Raw genomic sequence first — 24,701 nt, 5'->3', positions numbered from 1 at the left:
TTAAGTACCCATATAATTTTGGAGAAAATTCAAATTATAATTTAAGAAGTTAAACAACTGATATCTTGCAGATAACGATCCAATTATGCGAGGAATGTCGGCCAAAATTAAGTAAATAATACATCACAATTTCAATAAATATATAAAGGTTTTTAACTTACATAAAATATCATGTAATATTTACGAATTTATTGGAATACAAAAAAACACGCCATTATTTCAAATACTTTTATACATCCTTAGACAAAATCATTCATATACATACAACAAAAATATTAAATAAATCTGTTTAAGTTATTGTATATTACGCGACGCCTCGACCACTTATCGCCGCGAGATCTAAAACGGTGTAGCCACAGCATATTGGTCCAGAGATAAGTTTTGTTCTAGTCTCGACACAGAATTTATAGACATTTGTGCAAACAAAACCAAAAGCAGGAACATAACAGAGTATTAAATTCATAAAAATAGGACAATTTAATACTTATTTACTTATGCACATTAATCGATAAAAACTTGCGTAATAACTCAGGCCCCAAAATCACAGACAATATAGAAAATCTATTATGTCATGGCCCGATCGGGCCGTTCGGGGCTCAATGGGATATTTCATTCAACTTACTTTAAGAATGACATTGTTTTATAGGTAAAAAATATTAGAATCGCGCGGGACACAAATGTGACTACACCAAAATAAATAAAGTTGTTATTCAATAAGTTTCTTGGCTTTGAAGTATCTACGGAGGTAGAGCACTTGCCATGTCGCCAGTCCCAACAGGCACACCATTGAAAATATACTGAAGAATAGGACTCTGTTGTTTGTTGACTCTGAAAAAAAAAATACATTTTATTGTTAAGCAAAGTCAGGAGAAACTAGACTGTCATGTATAAATATCAATAATTATCAACTTTGCATTATATGGAAATGAATGCAAAAAGCTATGTGATTCAATTTCAACTATAAATAGGAAAGTCGATGACTTTCATATGTCTATTGTTTGTTAGTTTATTTTGCTTACCCCATATCCCAATCAAATTTAAATACAAACAATTTTTTTTAGGTTATAATAATAATAGACGGGCATTTCTCCGCAACTCGACGTCAAGCGCCTATTTTGCGTGAAGGTTTAGGTTATATTTGTTTGAATGAACACCAATGACGTCACAATATGGCGCATAATCGATCTTACTCTTAGTTGAATCACATAGGTTTTCAAATTCCTTTACCATTAGTGTCTCTCATTTCCTCTTCCCTCTTCCTCATGAGAGTGAAGTCCTGGACAATCGCCTCGGAGAGATCTTCCAATCTTTTCAACTCCAGTTCCATTGGCTTCAATTTGGCAGCTTCACCAATCTACATACAAACATTATATTTAGGACCGATTTTTCAATGCTTGGATAAAATTTATCCGTCCAATAAGGTATTACACGATAATATTAAAATGTCACGTAAACTGTCAAATGCGGGCAATTTGAATACGTTTTTTTAATGGTAGTTTAATACATTATTCGACGAATAAGTTTTAACCAAGGATTGAAAAATCAGCCCTTATATAAATTATAGCATTTTATTTAAATAGTCCATTTCAAAGCACGCGAATTCTAGTTAAATGGTTTTTTTTTAACACGAATAATACTTGCTAGAAAAAATGTCTTTAAAAAAAACTTTGAGGTTATGTTGTAAACAAGGATTTGTGTAGGGCTAGGGAACTATATAAAATGGCCATTACATGCAAACTCTTTAAACACTCATTGTGTATACCTACACAGATGATAAAATGATATAAATCACACAATTAATGCTGTTAGGCAACATGATAATAGTGAAAAACACTCATATAATTAATGGAATAGCACTGTACACACATTTTGTGATAAATTAATCTGGATTTCAATATTAGAGTACAAACTTCTAAAAATTAACTATTTTTGGAACCTCATACTGTCCATTTAATAAAAGCACATAACTGAAGGAATTACGGACAGATGATCATTTTCTTATTAGACAAAAAAAACTTGTAAAATGCATATAAAATTAAGCCAAATATATTAGCTAAAATAAATACAAAAATGAGAAAAAAAATAATAGCATGCTGCTAAAAATAATGCAGACACTCAACCATGTAAATAAGCACTCATTACCCATGTATTCTAGAAGTTGTTGTTTGTGAAGCGCACCAACAAAAAGTAGAAATAAAAATAAAATAAAATATGTATAAGCATTGAAAATTAAAGTAATAAAATAGAGCGTGTGTGCCGAGCTCATGTATCAGAAGTAAAACTTCTTTGGCAAGATTCAAAGAATCCAAAATCATCGCCTTAATCCATGACGTGACGGTATTGCCATGACGCTACATTTAAATTTTACTGTCAACGCGCCTAACGAAGTTTCACTTCAATAAATAAAAAGTGGAAAAAGATAAAACTTAAATGCATATTATATTGTAGTAAAAACTAAAAAGTACTAACATAGTAGTAACATCTATTGAAACAATAATAATATATAACCATATATTTGTATTAAAATTAGTGCAGTAAATACTTACGCCTTCATAGTTTTTAGCTTCAATTCCTACTTTAATGTCTAAATGTACATCTTGTGGCACACCACGGCGTTCTGAAAAATAATACAATACATTACTATTTATTTATATATTTCTGATATTAATGAACAATAACATTTTTTTATATTTCTCAGCATCTGAGTGTTGCAAGTGGTTTAAGAGAGGTCTTAGGTTTAATCACAATGAAACAAAAATTAGCTTAGCAAGGGACCGAAAGCTGATCAGTCATCACCATAATGAAACCATATTAGTGAAAATGTGAAATGAATCGAACTTATACTAAACTATGTTTCCGCTCGCGGCTTCGCCCGCGCAGTCAAAGAAAAACCCGCATAGTTCCCGTTCCCGTGGGATTGCGTCATTTTCCCGGGATAAAAAGTAGCCTATGTCCTTTCTCGGGTATCAAAATATATCCATACCAAATTTCATGAAAATTGGTTCAGTAGTTTAGGCATGATTGAGTAACAGACAGACAGACAGAGTTACTTTCGCATTTATAATATTAGTATGGATTGATAAGAGGTCACTGACACACATTAACAGTCATATTTTGTGAATGTATTACGAGATTTTTAACATTCAGGTCTTATTTGTTATAGGCATTAATAATTATCATAGTTGATTGTAATTGTTTATGATAGTATACTAATTTATAAGATGGTGTGATGACTATGTAGCAGAAAAATTTGTACTTACTATAAGTACAATGGTCTAGATTTTGTGGGTGAAAGTTACCCTCATCAAGGACCATGGGTTTTCATTCATTTTTGAATAACAAATTTACCTATGCCTTTTAATTACGAACAAAGTTAATAATCTGAACAAAGTAGAGAGACTGTATTAAGCAAGTAATATTATCGTTAAAATATAGATTGATCATTCATGATAAATGATAATGTTTATTTATCAATAACTAGCAAACCCGGCAAATTCCGTTTCGCCACCTTATGTTTAAATACCACCTTCATAGTTTAAACACCAAACGAAATGTTACATAAGGCGCTGTATGTGAAAAGTGACTTTCCCGGTTTTCCCGCTTTTCTGTTGAATTGTTTCCTGAATTTTCTTTGCTACAAACCTCACGGAGCCAGAGACCTTTCCAACTAATGCAAAACGAATCGAATGGAAATCGGTTTGTGCGTTCTGGAGTTATAGCGTCAGGAAGGAATACCCGACTTATTTTTATAAAGTAGAAAGACATATTATGAAGTAACAGTTTATATACATTTCTTCATGCACATGGTCAAGTAAAAACTTTTAGGTTTTTTTTTTATCGATCAAGTCAACTTATATTTAGTTTTTTTCATAGGGTTGGCTTTAGTTAACTGCCGCACGAATTTGTTGGAAATATTTATATTTTTAGTTAGCTAGGTAATGTAAGATTGTAATTCCAAAATATTATCGTTAGGAAACTTGTAGTTTTTTAGTTATTAATTTTTAAAGTTAATAATTTTTTGTGCGAAAAAAGTGCATTTATCCGTTTTGTTGTGCAAAAAAGCGGACCAAGACGTTCCATTTCACTGTACTGTGACTTTACGCTGCGGCCGGCGAGTGCCAAAAGCGATTTTAGGGCGATTCCTACTCAAACAAAAAAAAATCTACGTAGGTAGGTTAAAAAACTATTATACTTTTATTTTTAATATTCAAATAGGTAGCGAGGAGCGAAGCGACGAGCGTGTTAGGTTTACTCTTGAACTGCCGCACGAGCCGAGCGAGCGAAGCGAGCGTGCCGCGGCAGCGGCCGGCGAGTGCCAGAAGCGACTTTAGGGCGATTCCCACTCAAATAAAAAAAACTACGTAGGTTTTCACAACTTGTTTGTATTTTATTTATGTATCGTAAAATTTTTGTTACACCAATTCCATACATTTTGAGGTTAGAATAGGAAAATTGATGGTAAAAATTTAGAACGTGGACCGTCAATGGGGGGGCGGGGAGGGGGAGGGGAGGGGAGGGGGGGTCAGGGGGAACTCCTAGGTACCACCCCCCACCGGCGCAGACCAGTAGTTCCTGAGATATTCAAGGTCAAAGTTTGAAGTTATAATTGGGCCTAAAGTTACAAATAATGGATGGTAGGATAAACCTTTCCCTTCCCTCCACTCCCAAACTCCCTCCAGTTTCACTATATTGCTTCTGCTTCTGCTCCAGCGCTGCGGGAAGTGCAGCCCTATCACCCTTGCGTAGCTAAGTACAGGCACCTAACTCGCCTACGCAGCTTCGGCTGTTTGGTCGCCTTCGGCGACCAGCCTCAGCCGCTTCAGCTCGTACGGTGCCTGCACTTAGCTACAGCGGGCGAGGGCTGCTCTCCCTCCGCGCTTCCGATTTTTTAAATACACTCTAGGGGTAACAGCGGAAGGACCACGTGGAGTCGGGGTTGACAGATTTGGTTATGTGACTGTTCATCTTTTGTGTAATGGATTTATGTGTGTTACATTACCCATAATTGTATTATTATTATAAGAATTACTAACTTAAATTGAATTATAATTAAATGTAATTGAAATGAATTATTAATTAAAAGCCGAGCAGCTACATTGCTGGTGTGGCTATATGTAAACTAAAGTACCCGTCACGAGAAGCTATAAATTATGTAAACAAACATCTTTTACTAAGTAAACATTTTATACTGCGAGATAATAATAAATTGACCATATTCAATCGACATGAAATATAGACGGGTTATATGAAAGTAACAACCTATTTAATTTAGTCGGATCATATTTTAACGACGCAAAGCGCTATCGTTTGTGTTTCTTGGTACCGGAACGCGTCCGTCGCAGGGATTGTGAACTATCGGGACGCCATTTTGAAATAAACGCATCATTCGAGTTTCGAATGCGTACGAGTTTGTTTCATTGCTTTGCATATATCGCGGATCTGGTTGTTATTGTTAATTTTGTTATTGTTTCGTTATCACTTTTTTATTGTTGTTACTTTAATTGTTGCGTTAATTTTATTTGTTATTACGTATAATGGAGCCAGTAGCCAGTACATCTAAGGAAATAAATTCGCCACGAAAAAAACGTCAAAAGGTGCGTAATACAATTTATCTAAAATATATAATAAGTAAAAAGAAAGAGTTGTTTGTTCAAACGCGCTAATCTTTGGAAACTTAAGGTTAATATTAGAAGTAGGTTTTAAATTGTGAAGTAATTGGTTAGGTTAATTGGTATATTTGTTATATTTGTATATATATGTGTATTGGTATATTTGTTAATTGTAATATTTGTTACTTAATAATTTATTAAATCTTAAACAAATTCATTTTTTTTGTTGGTCCAAATGTTGTGAACTCCTGAACACTTGTTTACAAAATTTATAGCTTCTCATGACGGTTACTTTAGTGTTTTGTGTAATGTCTTTATCTTTACTAAAATACTTAATTTAACTTTGTGCGTTGTTACTATTATCCAATATATTTATATTTTAGAGGAAATATAATAAAACACAAATATTTTAATGAATTTTAAATTTTAACAACCAATTTAACATATTTTAACTTCTTTTATATACAATAATACTAAAATAACTATCAATTTATGTATTTTATAAAGTATTATTGTGAGAAAAATATCACTAAAGCTGTATGAGTGAATCCTTTGCTAGTGACAAGCATCTGTCAACGTCAAAATTACGAAAAGTAGTACAAAATTAAACAAATTTGTTTATTTTATTATAAAAAAAATACGCGGCTTCACAAGTTGAAACTTCGTAAAATTACTTCTCAGAGTCTTATCTTATCGCTATAAAATCGCCGATATCCAACTCGACGGTCCATATTCTAAATTTTATCCAAATTGATTTTTCTCCAAAACTATTGGTTTCCTAACTTTCCCCTTTTGGTGGGAGGGTCCCCCCCTCCTCCCCCCCCATCCCCCACCCACAAAAAACCTATAATACGTGCGGCAGTTCTCTAAAGAAACCCCTTTTCATACTTACCAGGTGGCATTTTAGATATGAAACAAACTTCAAATGTATCATATGTTTCTGTCACAAATGTGAATTTTCCTTTTTTAATGTTATCATTCTGTGCTAAGATGTGGCCTTTTGAGTCTTTGACCTGACAAACAAAACAAATAAACATTTTAAATGAAAATAGTCTGGCTACAATATTGTCATATTGAGTGGATCAGTTTTCACATTTCATTTATATGTGTGATGATGTGTATTCTAATAAGATTAAATCTCAACCAATTACTGGATTGTCTTGTATTATACGCTAGCAGGACTGAATACCGAAATTTATATGGCGGTAACCTTAACAAAAATACTTGTGTAATGTAACTTCTACTTACAACATAATCTACACGTTGACCAGTAACTTCTGTAATTTCATATTCTCCAGCGACTAGCACGTTTCCTTGTAACTCTTCTTTTAAACATTTTTGGGTGTTAGGTGCCAAACTCCACATAATAGCATTGCAGTTACACCAAAATATACTTAACAAGATAGCGAGATATTGTACCTCCATTTTGCTATTATATGTTCTTCTATTTATAAGCTAAATAGTATTAAACATGTCATAACTTTACGAGGAGAAAACAAACATAAATTCGTATTCGTTTGAAAAAGATACCGATGAGTTGGCCCGACAGAAGAGAAACGTCGTCGTGTGTTTTTTTAAAATAAGAAACTATGTCGTGGATGCGAGGCTATTCGCTAGATAGATTTTATTTTTTAAATTATAAAATTTTCGTTTTATTTTCGTATTATATAAGTTACCGGAAATGTATGAAATCAAGGAATTGCATACAAATCCTAGGAAATGTGTACAATTCCGATACCATTTAGGAAATGTATAAAATATTGTTTAATAAACTATTTAATGCATAGATATCCTAGGAAATGTATAATCTTCCTAGGAATTGTATACAATTCCAATATCGTATTAGGAAATGTATAAAATAAATGATTTCTGTAATAAAAGCGTTTAAGTAGGAGTAAAAAAAAAGTTATAGTAAGTATGTGGTGATTTTAATATTGATATACTTTTACAAACACAAACGGCAACACGAATTGTTAATTTGTTTCAGTCATTTAATCTGTATAAACTTTTTAATGAACCCACACGAATTACACCTACTTCTGCAACCTGTATTGATAATATATACTGCGACTGCATCTGTTTAGAGAAAAATATTCTCAATACACTCACTTCGGATCACTGTGGCCAGAAAGTAGTTTTTGAATGGGATTGCTTACCTGAATTTAAAAGAATTAATGTTAGGCCTATAACTAAAAAAGGCATTAATAAATTTAGAGATAATATTAATAAAAACCTGCCCGTACTGAATGATCAATCCTGTCATAATAATCCTTGTGAAATGTTTAAAAATCTTTTTAATTTAGTTCATAATGAATTTGAAAAAATATTTAAAGTTAAATCTTTAAATATTACCAAGGATTTACCATTTAGTAAATGGGCGACACCTAGCATACATAGGTGTAGGATCGTTCTTTATGAGTTATATGGTATGAAGCAATATAATAAAGACCCATCTTTTCTTAGATATGTTAGAAATTACTCAAAAACTTTTAAAATTGTTTGTTTTACTGCGAAGCGTTTGTATATCAGAGATAAAATACGCGACTCGGATAATAAAGTTAAAACAGTTTGGTCTATTATTAATGGTGAAATGGGTAAAAGCAAATCAAGTAATACCATAAAACTTGTACATAATGGCATGGTTATTGACAAAAATGCTGATGTTGCGCTTGCTTTTGAAGATTTCTTTAGTAGTGTCCCTGCTAGCATTACTAATAATTTAAACTCGTCTTCAGTACTTGCAGAGACCTTTTTGAGGGACCATGTTGCGGGGTGCAGTACATTATTTCAATTGCGTCACGTAACTGCTAATGATATTGTTACAGCATTTAAGACACTTAATTTAAAAAACACTTGTGATCTTTGGGGAATGTCCGTAAATTTAGTTAATAATATAATAGAAAATATTGCAAACAATTTAGCTTTCATATTTAATAAGTGTTGTGACTATGGTGCATTTCCTAATTTACTAAAGCTTAGTAAAGTTATACCTCTATTTAAGAAAGGCGATCAAGAAGACTGTAACAACTATAGACCTATCTCGATTTTACCAACATTAAGTAAGGTATTCGAAAAGTTAATATTAAACCAATTGACTAGTCACTTTGCTTCTAATAATTTGCTGCACACCAAACAGTTTGGTCTCACAAAGGGGCGCTCAACCACAGATGCTGGAGTTGCACTACTAACACATATATATAAGGCATGGGAAAACTCAAAAAATGCTTTGGGGATATTTTGTGACCTCTCCAAGGCATTTGACTGCGTTGAACATTGTACATTATTGCGTAAACTTAATCACTATGGGATTAAAGGACAAGCTCAGAACCTCATAGCCTCATACCTGCATGATAGGATACAAACTGTAGTTGTTAATGGAGAACGTTCTAGCGGTGCGTCAATTAACATTGGTGTTCCACAAGGATCTATTTTAGGACCCTTCTTGTTCTTGGTATATATCAATGATCTACCTTATTATTTACAGGATAGGTGTGAAACAGTTCTGTTTGCAGATGATACCTCATTAATATTCAATGTGGATAGGCATGACCCAAATGTTGACGAAGTGAACAGTACTCTTTTACACATATCCGACTGGTTTACTGCTAATAATTTATTATTAAATGCCAAAAAAACAACTTGTGTTGAATTTTTACTACCTAACGTTAAAAAGTTGAGCAGAAATATTACCTTGAACGGGGAGGTATTACACCCTACAGAATCGACTGTATTTCTTGGGTTAACATTGGACGAGAAACTACAGTGGGGAGCCCATGTCAACACCGCTGCAGGTAAGCTCAGTTCAGCAGCATATGCAGTCCGAAAGGTAAGGCATCTCACCGATGAAGATACAGCTAGATTGGTTTATTTCAGCTACTTTCATAGTATTATGTCCTATGGAATTCTACTATGGGGCAGGGCAGCAGATATAGAAACTATATTTATCTTACAGAAAAGAGCCATTCGCTCTATATATAATTTACGTGCTCGGGACTCACTAAGAGATCTCTTTAAGAATACTGGTATCCTTACTGTACCATCACAGTATTTATTTAATAATATTTTGCATGTACACAAAAATGCCGACGTACACACAAGAGTAGGAGATAGACACTGTTATGGCACAAGGAACAGAAATAGAATTGAAATGCCATTTTTCCGATTAGCTAAAGTTAAAAATTCATTTATGGGTCAAGGTATACGCTTTTACAATAGAATTCCTCATAATATTAAAGAGTTTGGTAGTGCTAAATTTAAAACTTATGTAAAAAATATATTAGTTCAGAGAGCCTATTATAGCATTAAGGAATATATGGAAGATGAAAATCCATGGAGGGTTGTCGCGTAAGAACCACAGGACAGTTCTTTGGCATATTATGATATATTATGTAGTTAGATTTAAGTTACAGATTATGTAATATTGACAATATGATTTTAAAAGAGCAACTATGGAGTTTCTTGCCGGTTCTTCTCCATAGATACTGCTTTCCGAATCGGTGGTAAATGTTAAAAATACTTATGTAATGACGATTCGAAAGTGCTACTAAAAGTAGTCTAATTGAATAAATAAATGTTTGAGTTTGAGTTTGAGTTTGAAAACACTGCATCGGGTAACAGTGATTACCGTAAAATAATAATAATATGTTCATATTATCTTACTAATTAACATTTCTTAAATCAACTTATATTCAATCAAATCAAATTTTCATTTGGTTAGTAATCAGTCCCCTCGTCCCGCTGTCCCCTTGTACACGTCCCAGTCGGATTGTATAATCCGCCGTATTACAAACGGCCGGCATTTTGTAATATGCCGAAATTCGTCTTTTTCCAAAATTCTACAAAAAGACGGTGAGCCGACGGAGCCCCACTTCGTGGGGCTCCGTCGGCTCACGACCTATTTCTATCTAGTTTTAAAAAACACGAACCTCACCTAACCCACCCCCTTATCCAAACTATAAATTCTGATTACGAATTTTCGGCCCTCCCCCCATCGACCCGCGTACCTTCCATTATCTTAGATGTTTTACATTTCCGATTGCTATTTAGGAAATGTATAGATTTCCTAGGCAATGTGTATAAAATAATTTATTTCACACATTTCCGTGCGATTTTAGGAATTACATACATTTCCTAGGAATTGTATACAATGACGGATTATATATGTCACGGCTAAAGGTAGGTGAGAACATAAACTTAAGATTAGCCGGCTAAACTTAGGTTTATTTTCGACGAGGTGTTAATGTTAGTTTGTTCTATCTTTAGCCGGCTAAACTTAAGTGTAACCGCAGGCCCGTGGCTAAAAATGTCGGGGTGGGTAGATTTGGTTAGCGCCGGGCCGGTGGAGGGCTTGAGGGGCCCGCACAGTGCCAGAAAACACTCGCCCTGTTCCTTACATGTATTATAGTAACCAAATCTACCCACCCCGACTCAGGGCAGAAAGCTGGTGGCTAGGTTAGGTTAGGTTAGAACTCTTAAGACCCGCACGAGCCGAGCGAGCGCAGCGAGCGTGCTGCGGCAGCAGCCGGCGAAGTGCCAGAAAACACTCGCCCTGTTCCTTACATGTATTATAGTAACCAAATCTACCCACCCCGACATTTTTAGCCACGGGCCTGCGGTTACACTTAAGTTTAGCCGGCTAAAGATAGAACAAACTAACATTAACACCTCGTCGAAAATAAACCTAAGTTTAGCCGGCTAATCTTAAGTTTATGTTCTCACCTACCTTTAGCCGTAACATATACATTTCCGTTAACATATATATTATGTACGCCAATAATAATCATTATTTATAGTATTCTAAGCATACATGAATACCTTAAGGAGGCATAGGCTATATAACCTTATATTAAGATTTAATCATAAAAACTAAACAACAAAAAAAAACTCAATAAATTGACATTAGAATAAAGTTATCTTGCCTGGCAGGTTAAAATTTTATTTCATTCAAATAGTTTTATAGCCATGTGAATACTGATTTATGACTTTTCTGGCAATAAATGGTTCTTTAATCAAAAATTGGCCGTTCCAAATGATTAAAATTAAATTATGGTAAATTTCGTAATTTTTCGATTTCCATGCTTTAATGTACATGATGTTGTTTTTGAAGATGTTACAATCGAAGGACAACTATGATTTTTGTGTCAAGAATAACCCTATGTTAAGGTAGTTTTTAGCAGTACCAGCAAAACCTTGGTGGTACATTTTTTTTTCACAGGATTTTTTCGAAAAATCAATATTTTGCCGAGAAATTAAAAAAACTACAGAAAAAGTTAAAATAAAAAAATGCAGTTTAATTATTTACACAAGATGAGTCTATAGTGCGATAGGTAGGTTATTGCGCTATACCTATACCAAATTTCATTCAATTCGGTCCAGTAGTTTTCATAACAGAGTGGTTTTGTGACAAAAATATTGAAACTCCGGATTATTTATAAAAAAAATCATAATTTCTAAACCGTAAGTTTTCGCTTAACTAAAGTTTGTTTTAAATGATTACTCATGATGCTCTCAAGCTGAAAAAAATTTTTGGACCACTATAAACGGGGCACCCTGTATATGATACCACATCGACACGTATAAAGGCACAGCCCATGTGTAAAGGTAATCAACATATATCACCCAACACAAAACAATATATTAGATAGGGATAGGATTTAGGACTTAAAAATATTTTTTTTAATTCATTTTATTTTATGTACTTTTAATGGCTTATGGCTACCCTAAATTCCCAATCACATAAAAAAAATTAACAAACGTCAAATGTCAATTTTATAACCACAAAAGTTGTTTAGATTGGGAACTTTTTATTAAAACTGCAATATTTTGCAACGAATGCTATTTATTACCTCAATTTTAATACCGTAGTGTAGATATTTCTGGTTCTAAAATCATTTAGTACTGTAAATAACGATTCTTCGAACCTACAAATACATAAATTTAACACAGCGCACTGATTATTATTCTCGAAGTTTTGAAGTGTTTTTAGATATTACAGAAGTTATTTTATGGATGTTTTATCCCATGTAACTAGTTGGTTTTGGAACACATAAAGTTAAGTAAGTATGAGTCATAAAAATTATTTCGTATCATTACTCCATGTTTACATAATACCAACTCCTAGAAACTTAGGGTACTTTTAATGAGGAAGGTCTGTACTTGTTTATTCTATAGGTACCTACTTCTTATATGTAACAAATGCAAATAATACTATCCCTCTCAATGTACAATAATACAAATTCATTAATAATAATATTGTAGAAACAGAAAATGTTTATATTTGTGGAAATCTTACTGCCAATAATTATATGGGTTCTTTCTACATAATGATTATTCCCACTTCACAATTTTACAATATGTATATTTTTAATGATATGATATGATAGTTCACATAGATTTTAAGTTTAATATGCAATAACTTTCAATACCAAAATTACATAAACTAATAAATATATTAAAATATTAGGCTTAACATATAATATAATGGTTTTAAATTTCAAATTTCAGTCTTTGCCGCTCAACCAGATTGAATTTACAAGTGACCACACTCAAACGGCCAGCAAAATGCATCTTTCCAAAGCATTGGACTATTTAATATTTTTTGTGTAAGGTGAGTTCTTTATTATTGTATAATTTTTTTATAAGTTTAACTGTCTAAGTGAAGGTGCCTTTCACTATATATAATTTTTTTTTATATTTTTACACAATCATCCATGTCATATGTGATGCCTTACTCCATAAATGGACTATCTACAAAAAAATTCAAATTGGACCTGTAGTTCTTGAGATAAGTGTTCAAACAAACAAACATAAGTACATCTTCAACTTTATATTCTTCGTATAGATAACTTGTCATTTTATACATAGTATTTACTATTAATGAGATATGAAGTATCTATTCTCAAATTACAATTGTGAAGTATATAATGCCTCACCGCCTCATTAATTGTCTTAGGTATTTTTTCTGATGTTTTAATAGTGTGATAAATAATTTAATAATAGAAAAGATGAATATAATAATATTAAATGTCATAAATATTATATTTGTCAATGCAGGTACAAAATCGATTTTAAAACCATGTTTTACTTTTCTATTGCAAGCCTTGTTTATTTTTACTCAAAATGTTTTATTATAATTCACATCACCAATAAAGAAAAAAATATACATTATCGTATAGGAGGTAGCAACGTTGACAAGAGAGAATTTTAGAATACATGTTGCTGTAATTTCAGTTATTTTGATGACATATTAATTATTTTGAAATAAAAAATTGCACATGGCACCTATTTAATAACGAAAAAAAACATCTTGCAATAAAAAATTTATGTCTGATGGATCTACCTGAAGGCAAAAGATTAAAAATTACGCGTTAATAAATGACTTTAAAGTTAAGTATATTTTCCTGTGCGAACTAATAAATGCAACCATTACCGCCAGCCACATAGCCCGGACTCTAACCGAAATAGCAAGAGAAACAGTATATCAAAAACCCAACTATACTAAGGCCGGGTCCACATTTGTAGCATCTTGACGTATCACGATCAGTCGTATCGTATCGAGTATTTGTATCATAAATATGGACGCTCATTTGTCCATGTCGTATTATAAAGGCGTATCTTGAAAAAAAACGCGTCCATACTTATCAAATGCTGTATCATCTCAGTGTATCGGCGACAATGGACGCTCCACGAAAACCACGAAATGGCGGGAACACAGGCAATGATCGCGTATCAATTGCATTCACGTCCAAACTTGATCGATACGATGTGTATCCTCTTTGATGATCGCGGAAAAACCGACACACGATGGTTCGCGGTGTATCACGTATATCGTATCGTAATACAGTATCAAAATACGTCCATACCACCGATCGTGATACGCGTATCAGATACGAGGTGTATCATGATACACGGTTAGTGCGGATCGGGCCGTATCAGATACGGTGTGTATCATCAACGGGTATCATCTTGCGTCCAAACTAGCGATCATGATACGCGCCGAGGCCACGCAACGGAGATACGATACACCGAAATGCTACAAATGTGGACCCGGCCTAAAATGCCTTTTTAAACGTTGCTTGCTCCCGTACCATTAATGCATAAGTAAATTGTAGTTAATGTTAAAAACAGCCAGTTTAAACCAATGACTTACTAGACTATGATTATTTAACAATCAAGGTTTATTTTGAGTGAATTGTATACAAAACTATTTATAACTAGCTTCCGCCCGCGACTCCGTCCGCGCGGATGTCGGTCTTCGCGTGGATGGTTTATTTCTCCATTTTGAGTAACTCTGACAATGACATCTTATAAATATCTATCGGACCCAAATACGGCTAGGCCTATAATAATACGCAACGTGTGTTCGCGGTTCTACAAAACAACGTCTATGGATAAAACTGAAAAATTAAGATTAATTTTTTTTCTACGTATTTTTTCAGGATAAAAAGTATCCTATTTTACGCCCAGGATCAGTGGCGTGCATTCCATAAAGACATAAAGACACTGCCTACCCTAGCATTTACCAAACTCTGATCAATATTTAATATCCATAAATGAAATTCACAGCGTCATTATATTTTATTAATAATTACGCCATGTAGTATGAAACAAAAATCAAAATATTTCAAATATATTTCAGATCCATCTATTGGTATTTTGGTGGCATTATTATCTAATTTCTATAACACAGCTCAAGTCACTATGCATGCGCTGCACTAGCGCCGCCACGGGACCCAGTACGTCACGGGACGGCAAAGACACAAACTATCCGTGTCTAAGTTTTTATATGTGTGCTCTGCGTGTCTACGCATATTTTATATGTGTGCGTGCCTATAAACACGGCACACTGATGTTATAAAACCACGCAAACAAACACACAAGGTAGGCAGTGTCTTTTTACGAAGATATACGAATTAGGTACGAAAAGTCGAAACTGAAGTTGAATATGCGACCAATTTAAGAAGTGTGATCATTTATACATTTTTGTAGCGGTAAAGACCATCTGCAAATAGTATCATTATTCGTTTGTTTTGTTTTGGAAATAATAAACGTTATTTAATATTTTACTTTGAGGTTAAATTTTGTTTTTTGAGAAAATTAATAATGTTAAATAAGACAATTTGCAAGTGAAGTGTTTTGGGAGTAACTAAATAGATTATGTCTATCGTGAGTGTATTACTTAATTTGTAAGATAATTAGGTATAATTTAACGAAAAATTCTTATTTTTGTTTTATGAATAAACATTTATCAAACAGAGACAGTGATAGAAAAAAGGGCCGATCTATACCGGAATTTGTAATACACAAAGGTAAAGTTAATCGTTAATTTCATAATATAGAACACTAGTTATTATACCTAGGTACTTTGAAAATCATTTTATAGTAGGTACTAAGGTGTGTAAATCGTAATATTTTTTCCATTATTTTGGGGAATACTACGTATTGTAATCTCATATTAGGTAGGTATATGAGTACAGCAATGTGAAACTATAAACATTGCAGTAGGTATTCGTTATTATGACTTAATATCATTACAATATTTCTGCCTACCCTGTCGAAAAACTCTGTGCACGCCCCTGCCCAGGATAATAAGGTATAATTATACCAAGTTTCATCGAAATTGAACCGTTAGTTTTCACGTGATGTCTTCACATACAGACAGACAGACAGACAAAAATTTGTTTAATCACATATTTGGGTTTGGTATTGATCCAGTAACACCCCCTGCTATTTATTTTTTCAATATTTTCAATGTACAGAATTGACCCTTCTACAGATTTATTATATGTATAATAGATTACATTGAATACTTGAATATTACTAAAAATTATTTTTTTAATAATTATATAAATAATATTATTAATAACACAAGAAATAACAAACAATTATTTTTATGAATAAGTTTCTGCTAATTTAACTAGATGGCTCTGTTCTCAATTTATTTAAAACTGTAATCTTCATTACTCAGATAATAAATAACTTTCAAGGAAGACAACAATTATAATTAAGAATTAAATAAAAACTTATCTATTTTTGCAGAATTGTGTTAGAGGAAAATCTATGAATTATAATACAGGGTGTCCCAAAAAGTAGTGATGAACCGAAGCTGGGAGGTAGAGGACCTAGAGAGCTATCCGAATCACCCCCATGTATGTTATGCGATTTTTCGTATTTTCGGAGTTATGACGTTTTTTTCAATTTTTCACCTATCGCCGAGTACGATGATATTTTCACTCATGGGGTGACGTCAATTATTGCGCTAGATGCTTGATTTTTTGTGTGTTAAGCTGAAAGATAGGCCAATTCAGTATGGTTACATTTACTATGGTTAGATCTTCGAATGGAATAAAAAAAGAATTAAATGCCAAGAAAGATAAAATTACCCAGTATGTTCACAACTTCAAGGGCCCATAAAAAATAAAATCACATAAAAAAAGTTTTCCATTTGGCTTTTAAAAACTTGCTCTATCTATCAGGTAGCTACCCTAAAAATTTCATTTTATTATTCAGAAGGCTTCAATCGGAAAATTGAAATCTAAATGTGGTAAGTGCAAAATTTTTATTAACATGATGATCATTAAAACAAAAAAAAAAACAATAAATAGGTGTTTAATTACCAGAAATTTTTAAAATTACCCCGCTGTTGCTTAATGTAAGTGCGACATCACCGTAAAAAGTTGTCTTTTAAATGTCTGAATGCCATTTTATTGAAAAATTGAAAAAAACGTCATAACTCCGAAAGAAAAATCGCATTACATACATGGGGGTGATTCGCATAGCATAGTAAACTATTTTTAACTGACATTCTCAAATCAACAGACATTCTTTGGTTATCATACATCTTGGTTTTTCTATTTTATTTAAATACTAGCTTTCCGCCTGCGGCTTCGCCCGCGTTTTCAAAGAAAAACCCGCATAGTTCCCGTTCCCGTGGGATTTCCGGGATAAAACCTAGCCTATGTTACTCGTGGATAATGTAGCTTTCGAATGGTGAAAGAATTTTTAAAATCGGTCCAGTAGTTTATGACCCTATTCATTACAATCAAACAAACAAACAAACAAATAAAGTTTTCCTCTTTATAATATTAGTGTAGACATATAATTATATTATTGAATTGAAAGCTTAATAATGATTATTTATTTGTATTCAGATGATGAGATGGCAAGATGAAATAAAAGAAAGTGTTATTCAATAAAAAAATTTAAGTCTTAAATTTATGTCAATTGATTTACATGAATGAAAGGAAAAAAAAAGACGGGTTGCACTCCGGGAGTGCCGGCAGAAGTGAAAAATTGATTATTAACGTTCAGCATGTTTGATATTTTGGAATGGTATCCGTCTTACACATGGAATATAAGGGCTAAAAAAAAAAACATCCGTCTTACGCTTTTTCGATCAGGCCACGTGTCCTGACGCGAGTTTAAGATTTTATACCCAACGCCGCTAAAGAAGTTTTCACTTCAAAAATTAAGAAAAATGTTTTTCTCATTTTTTTAAATTGGGATGCGTAAAGTCATCCCAATTTATGAGATATCTCAATCGTGAAATAAAAAAACTATAACTGTAAATTACATTTTCGTTGCCATTAGGAAAAATAATAAAGTAATGAACTTTTTTTAATTAGAACTTTTATGCTAAACATTGTTATTATACAAACGCGCTTTGTGATGCATTATAATTTATGCGTAAGTATAAGTTGTAATACTTATACAGTTTAATTTATATTGAATCGTTTGTAGTTTATCGAACAACGAAGTACTTATTGCAATTATGCGAATATTTTCCGTGTTCTGTTGATTTTGTTTACATTTCATTTCAATCGGCCGATGTAAATAAGCGCGCCACTTAGTGATGTAATATTATACAATGAAAACGAGAGTTGCAGTGGTGTGGCGCGAAAATATTCTTTATGCTGCACTCGGCATTCGGTTCCATTCAGCTGATGCGGCCGTGACAATGCGCGCGGCCGGCGCGGGGGCGGGAACGGCGAAACTGGGTCGTTCGCGATGTGTTGTCAAGTTCAAGGCCACCCAGAGGGGGAGGGGGCTTCCGATCGTCCATAGATGGCGTTGTGCGATTCGAAAAATTTTGCGAGCGGGGTTGAGGTGGGGTGCAGGGGAGAGGAGCGGGAACGAATTTTCGGTGCAACATACGACACGACGCTGCACTCGCGTGTCGAACGTCGCGACGCTCAGTACTGTTAGCTTTGGCGTGATAGCTAGACCCAAATAACACTAAACTAATCCGGCACAACCGCGCCGACATGGACTGGATGGAGATGGACGATGTGGTGCGTACGTTTTTTTCTTTTTACAAATGCGCTATAAATAGCCGGAGTAAAAAGAAATTTTCTATTATTTTCATTTTTGCGAAAAGCGGCCGTTCTTGACCTATCCTAACAGTTTATCATCGCACATTTATAACAAAACATTACATTCTTATCTCCAATATTTGGTGCGCTATATTTTTTTAGTCCTTATTCTTTTAGCTCGTTTGAAATTGTACACTCACTATGCAGTAATAAAATAATATATGATTTGAATGTGCTCTAGCACAATTTATGCTATCAATTCTTCCACTCATACAATGTAGACTGATAGAATAACATAGCCACAACTATGTATCGGCCTCTGCACTCATTTAGTATTCGCAAGTGGCTAACAATCGGTCGATTGAGTAGTCAAAAATTGCCTTCAAATCCTGTTTGTCATTCTAACACACGAACCTGGTGCGGAAGTCCTTTAAGGCGAAACTATTCTGTTTTTTTTTACATCCTATATCGATTTTGAAGTTAAATATTTAAAGCGATAAGATGTTTATATTGAAACATCAATCATGACTGGGTACATTACATGTTCATAGCACATTATTTGCACGTATTTCGGGATCGGAAAGTTCACGTTACACGTGCGAAACGCAAAGTAACGTAGACCCGACCTGCCTCAACTCGCCGTGATCGATCGCCGAGCCGTAGCTGCGTCTAGCGAAGCCTATAACGGTTTCGCCGCTCCTATTTCACGTAACGCAGGCAATTTGTTTAGACTGCCAAAAGTATGACGTAATGCTAAATTACCTGCGAACACAATATTGCCCTTAAACATAAAATGTCGATAGTGTATCATTAGTGATCTTAACGTTGATCACCCGGTACTTGATTTAGAAGCGGTGCTCAATTTTAATTATAATTGGTCCTTCAAAACGAGCACTAAAACGTGTCAAACAATATGCTCAACTTGAAGTATAGGTCGAGGCCGTCTAAATGATTGGTGAAAGGTGTTAATAATAAAAATTATGCAAGTCTATGCACAAGAAAAATACATGATTGAGCTAACAAAAAATCTAATCCATCATCTGTGGGCTATTTTTTATGGCGTCTTTGAGAACGGGTTCTTTGTTTGAAATAAAGAATGAATACGGCCAGACGAAAGGATGTAAGAAAAATAATATAAAAATTTAATCATCTGCGTTTTGAACTAACTCTAAATCATTAGATGTCGCAAAAAATATTACCGAGCTGATCAGGAAACTATAGTTATTCTGACGTAAAGAAAATTTGGTAGCGGCTGTGTAAGCAGGCACAGATAAAATGAGAGTTCTGCCATATTTTAACGAAGTTTACTTGTATCTAATCTGATTTGCAGTTGCATACGATAGTATAGTGGGTTGGCCTTGGCTGCTTATCTACAGACGAATTATAGCATAATATTAATTTACGAAGATTTTTCGGATATTTATTCATATTTTGTTGAATCACAAATAATATTATCTGCACTTGTCGTGCCTCGCGGTTTCAAAAATTCTAATTTTGATTGTGAATTTTTATAGCATAAATAGTAAATACCATTCGTTGCAGATAATTGTTATTTCGAAAACTTTACAATTAGATTGAGAATGTTTCAATGAAACACTCAATTTTCATATTTAATAAAACAAGTATATATTATGTTGTCTGTAATATGCTAAGTACATGCTATAATTAACTTATATCTTATTGTTATTTTTATTTAATATAGATTTCAAACTTCCTAATTCTATCTGTTTATTTAAGTCGTATTTGAGAACATTGAATTCAAAAATATTTGAGATATTTGTCGATTTTTTGAGTATTGTCTTGTGATTTTGAAATTATGTCCAAAATTTTATCACCTAATTCTATGCATTTGTTTTATATTTAAATTTATTTACATAATATATCATGTAAAAATGAGTGTCACGTTTATCGGTGGTGATATCTTTTGTCACGATTTACCTAACAGCGATATGGAGGCTCATAAAATTATACTGTGTTGGAACAATCAAGGCTACTCGACTTCTTCTAGGTCTGGGGTGCGAAGGTCGCCGAGGCGCTCCACGAAATAAAACTGTCTAGAGTTACATTCACAGTTTGTTAGCATTTCTTGTCTAAATATTTCGGGCCTTATAAAAATCTACCGTCTATTAAATGATCCAAATGAATTTTATTAGGTACATATTTGCACTATCCACCAAGCATTTGATCCATCTCATTTGTAATTATCAACGTCAACAAAGATATTAAAGTATCGATTGGGGTCACGAGATCATGTAGCTTTGGTCATGGTCTTCAATAGATAAGAAATAATTTAAATGTAACACTTCCGTAGTGAGCAACCAGTGGGCAATAGATGTTTTCTGCACCTCTTCATAGATCTAATATTCTCCAGACACGTTTCGAGTCTTATCGTAATCGTATTGGAAATTTTCGCTTTACATTGTTACGATATTTTATATAACATCTGTAACCTACCTATTGCGACTTAAGTTTATGAAAGAAAGAAAGAAAGAAAGAAAATAAATTTATTGCAAAAAACACAGCCAACAACATAACAAAATTTAACTTAAGATTAGCAAACGGATACAGCCTCAGCAAAATGCTGCACAAAAACAGCGCTGATTTTCAGGCTGCACCGGCGGTTGAGGTCCGTCTTAATATTAAAAAAAAATAAATTAATTAATTAATTATCTTATGAAATTAGCACAACTCTATTCTTTGTTGTTAACTTCTAACCTATATTAGAAATGCGTCAATACACGGAGTCAAGGAAAAGAGAAAGTGATAACGTTATTCCGATAAAATTATATTGGTACATAAGCACTCGCCTATTACTTTTGACATGAAAATTTTGTGTAGATAGCAGGGTGATAGCTAAGGGGGTGAGTTCCTCGATTGAAAGCCATGATTGGCAATTCGATAGTTTGCGAATACACATAATTGACAACTTGATATCTATATCCTAAGGTATCAGGAGAGGGGAGCTGGAGCGGGAAATTTGGCGGTTGGCCTTGACAATGAACTGGCGGCGCGCACACTACCAAAATCCTCTTTGTACGAAGCACTCACTCACACGAGGCTGCTATTCCACGAATGGCCTCTCCCACACAATTATTATCGTCGTAGGGTTGGCAATGTGGTTCTAATTATTTCTGAGCAGATGTGAAACTTAAAGTATAACCAGTTTAGACTTCGCATTCACAATTACTGATAAATTATGTAATACAGAGCTGATTGATCAGTGCATTAGATAATGCTGAGATTAAATTAATAGGCAAATTTTCTTTGTCTTGATTATGAGATTTCAGAAACATAAAACCATATTTTCAAGAATGTAGATCAATTTTATGATGTCTTAGATGTTATGCAACGAAGTCTACTTCTGTTGCATAAGATGACAAAGCTCTTTTAGCTCTCTTGTCAATTATAAATCACGTTTGGGCATTATGTGGTGACCCTATATCCTAAATTCGAGGTTGTCGGCTGCGCGCCGCGCCGCCGCGTGCCTGTCCTAACACAACATACGTATAGACAGCCTAGGCTTTGTCGATAACGACTAAATATCTGCCGCCAAGGCTCTTTGTTACCTATGTGTGTAATACGTATTATGTCTTCGTGTGTGAGTCATCGCCAAAAAACCTAACTGTTATATTTGGTAGTCTGTCCTATTTTTTATTTATAACAATTATAGAGGTAACTAATTGCTTCAATTCTAGTCTGCCCAGGTATTGCTATGATATTATCTTTGTTCATGGCTTTTGTTAATTTAATTTATGTACCCTTGGGGTTTTTAGTTTTCTGTTATCAACGGTACTTTGTTTTATGTTTCTTTAATTTTGACGGTAGCCTTGGGTATCGTCTTTTAGACTTTTAGGCGTTGTCTAACTTTTTACACATTTTGATAAATTTTTATTTGATTGGTTTTAACTTGAAGTATTTTTTAAGTTATATGTTAAGATATTTCGTTCTCAAATATTCTTATTTCATATTTTCAATTACCTATCTCAGTGTAGGTATTTTTGCAGTGCTGTAATAACAATTATTTAATTAGTGGTTGTTTCTTGACGATAAGCACTCGGCTTGATTTATAATGCTCGTGGTGAATCATGCGTTAAATCATCATAGTTATCGGTCATAATATATTTAATATCATATAATGTTTTATTCAAAGTTCGGACTAGGTCTTTGTGCATGAATATAAACAATACACTTATGATTAGCAGATTTTTTTTCGGCAATTTCAATTGGCCTTAATTATATTTTAGGTGTGTGTCTAAAATCTTGATCTCATCAATGAAATTATTTCAGAAACTTCATAAAATGTTTAGGTACCACAATTGTACCCAATCATTTCATAATAGCCCCTAAAATACAGCGCTGTATCTTTTATACATAACCTAAACGATGTAAACAACGAACTCTTACATAACGTAAAAGCAGGTAAATCTTCGAAGCGACCAGCCAATGGTGAGCGCCGTTTATTGGGGTCACTTGGGAAAATGTTAACCTGCAGCACTCATTCGTTGTTGCATTTCGAAGGGCTATATATACGTGAGTTATTCGTGGCGGCATTATCGAAGGGACCAATCTGAAAGGCGATGGGCACGTGCTTGGGCGGCGCGTGCGCTGGTGGGGCGAGGCGTGATGTGCGCGTACGCAGTGCGTGCCAGTGCGTAACTGTCGCTACGTTTGTTTACATCTACAACGTTACAAGCTGGTTTTGTATCGTCGACCCCATCATGATTGTAAATATCCGCGTCGTAAACTTTATGAATTTTAAACTGGATGGTCCTGAAATCACGGTTATGGAAATTGCAGTTTTTAAACGTGTGTATAATGTATTGGATGTTATTTGATAAAATGAGTGTGGAATGCAATGTGAAAATGTGAGTATTCTTTGTGTAATCCGTGAAAATTGATAAGCAAACTTGAGCATGTCAATTTAATCAAAGGCATGTACCTAATAATTACGACATTTAATATATATTCTCGACTGCGTTATGATGTTTAACAAAATCTTTCATTCTTTTCAAACCAGGAATTTTAAAACCAGATAATTATTTAGGAATAAGAATCCTACCTACTTTGCTGTATCTTCCAGTACCACGTAGAACTAATTTAGGTAATAGCCTAACACCCGTTAATTTTGTACTCCGTAGGTACGTACTAATTACGCAATAAAATAGATATAAAATGACTGTCTAATTATACACTTGACATTTTTATCATGCACTATTTTATTCACTGCAAAGATAAAGTAGGTATGGTTTGTTATTTTAATGCAGCGTTATAGATGTGTCGCTAGAAAACACTGTTTTAATTAAAAGGTCAGGCTATCAAAAGCCACTTATTAAATATCACGTTATTAGGCCGCGAGATTTTCACATTATTTTTAAATTCACTTGTATTTACTCTTTTCACGGATCTGCTCAAATGTGTGACCTAAATATGTTATTATTCAGGACCGTATTACGGTTGTATGAGAGAAAAAGCGCCTTCGAAATTGTACTTTTTGTGAATTTATAAGTAATCCCGGGTTTCGGTTTGTCATGCTTGTCGCATAAATGTTGTAATACTTTTATTGACCCGTCCTTTATATTATGCAATACCCGTAATCAGTTATCTCATACTCCATCTTTTGTGACGAGGATATCATACGTAATTACCAACTCAAACTTTAATTTTTTAAAGATTTCTTGGGAATTTATGAGGTATCGGTAAATCATAAATAGCACAAAAAGGAATATACCTAAATTCATGAGTTTGCGATCTAATCTTCCCTAGGCTTATATTTTACGTAGCT

General features: G+C 33.7%; 2 protein-coding genes across 6 annotated transcripts in view; one reads left to right on the top strand and one right to left on the bottom strand.

The window, feature by feature from the left end:
- Positions 1-214: 214 nt before the first annotated feature.
- On the bottom strand, positions 215-7,177 carry bai (Transmembrane emp24 domain-containing protein bai). The gene is made up of 5 exons (XM_090112094.1): positions 6,858-7,177; positions 6,502-6,622; positions 2,547-2,617; positions 1,228-1,354; positions 215-828 (listed from the first exon to the last, which is right to left on the bottom strand). Exons 1-5 carry the CDS (start codon positions 7,032-7,034, stop codon positions 707-709), a joined length of 618 nt encoding a protein of 205 aa, XP_089968220.1. The 5' UTR covers positions 7,035-7,177; the 3' UTR covers positions 215-706.
- Positions 7,178-12,371: 5,194 nt separating this feature from the next.
- ERR (estrogen-related receptor) overlaps positions 12,372-24,701 on the top strand; it is a 34,334-nt gene continuing 22,004 nt past the window's right edge. The window contains exons 1-2 of one of the 5 annotated variants that reach the window (XM_090112130.1): positions 12,372-12,664; positions 13,113-13,210. Coding sequence is in view for 3 of the 5 variants with exons in the window: in XM_090112126.1 (XP_089968252.1) it covers positions 23,684-23,725 (42 nt within the window). In the remaining 2 variants the exon portion in view is untranslated. Of the gene's footprint in view, positions 12,665-13,112; positions 13,216-18,879; positions 18,899-23,563; positions 23,785-24,701 lie in introns of those variants that run through there. The other 4 variants (XM_090112129.1, XM_090112131.1, XM_090112126.1 and 1 more) reach the window with 4 other exon arrangements.

The sequence above is a fragment of the Colias eurytheme genome, chromosome 18, assembly GCF_061535395.1.
Source record: "Colias eurytheme isolate Ceu_HAF_F1 chromosome 18, ilColEury1 Martin Lab GWU primary, whole genome shotgun sequence".
NCBI classification, from domain to species: Eukaryota; Metazoa; Arthropoda; class Insecta; order Lepidoptera; family Pieridae; genus Colias; species Colias eurytheme.
This window is presented reverse-complemented; position numbering and strand designations above follow the sequence as displayed.

Coding starts and splice junctions, on each gene's coding strand:
- bai (XM_090112094.1), bottom strand. CDS start 7,034: ATGGAGGTACAATATCTCGCTATCTTGTTAAGTATATTTTGGTGTAAC. Junction 2,618..6,501: donor CATATCTAAAATGCCACCTG/GTAAGTATGAAA, acceptor ATTATTTTTCAG/AACGCCGTGGTGTGCCACAA. Junction 829..1,227: donor GGAAATGAGAGACACTAATG/GTAAAGGAATTT, acceptor TTTTTTTTTCAG/AGTCAACAAACAACAGAGTC.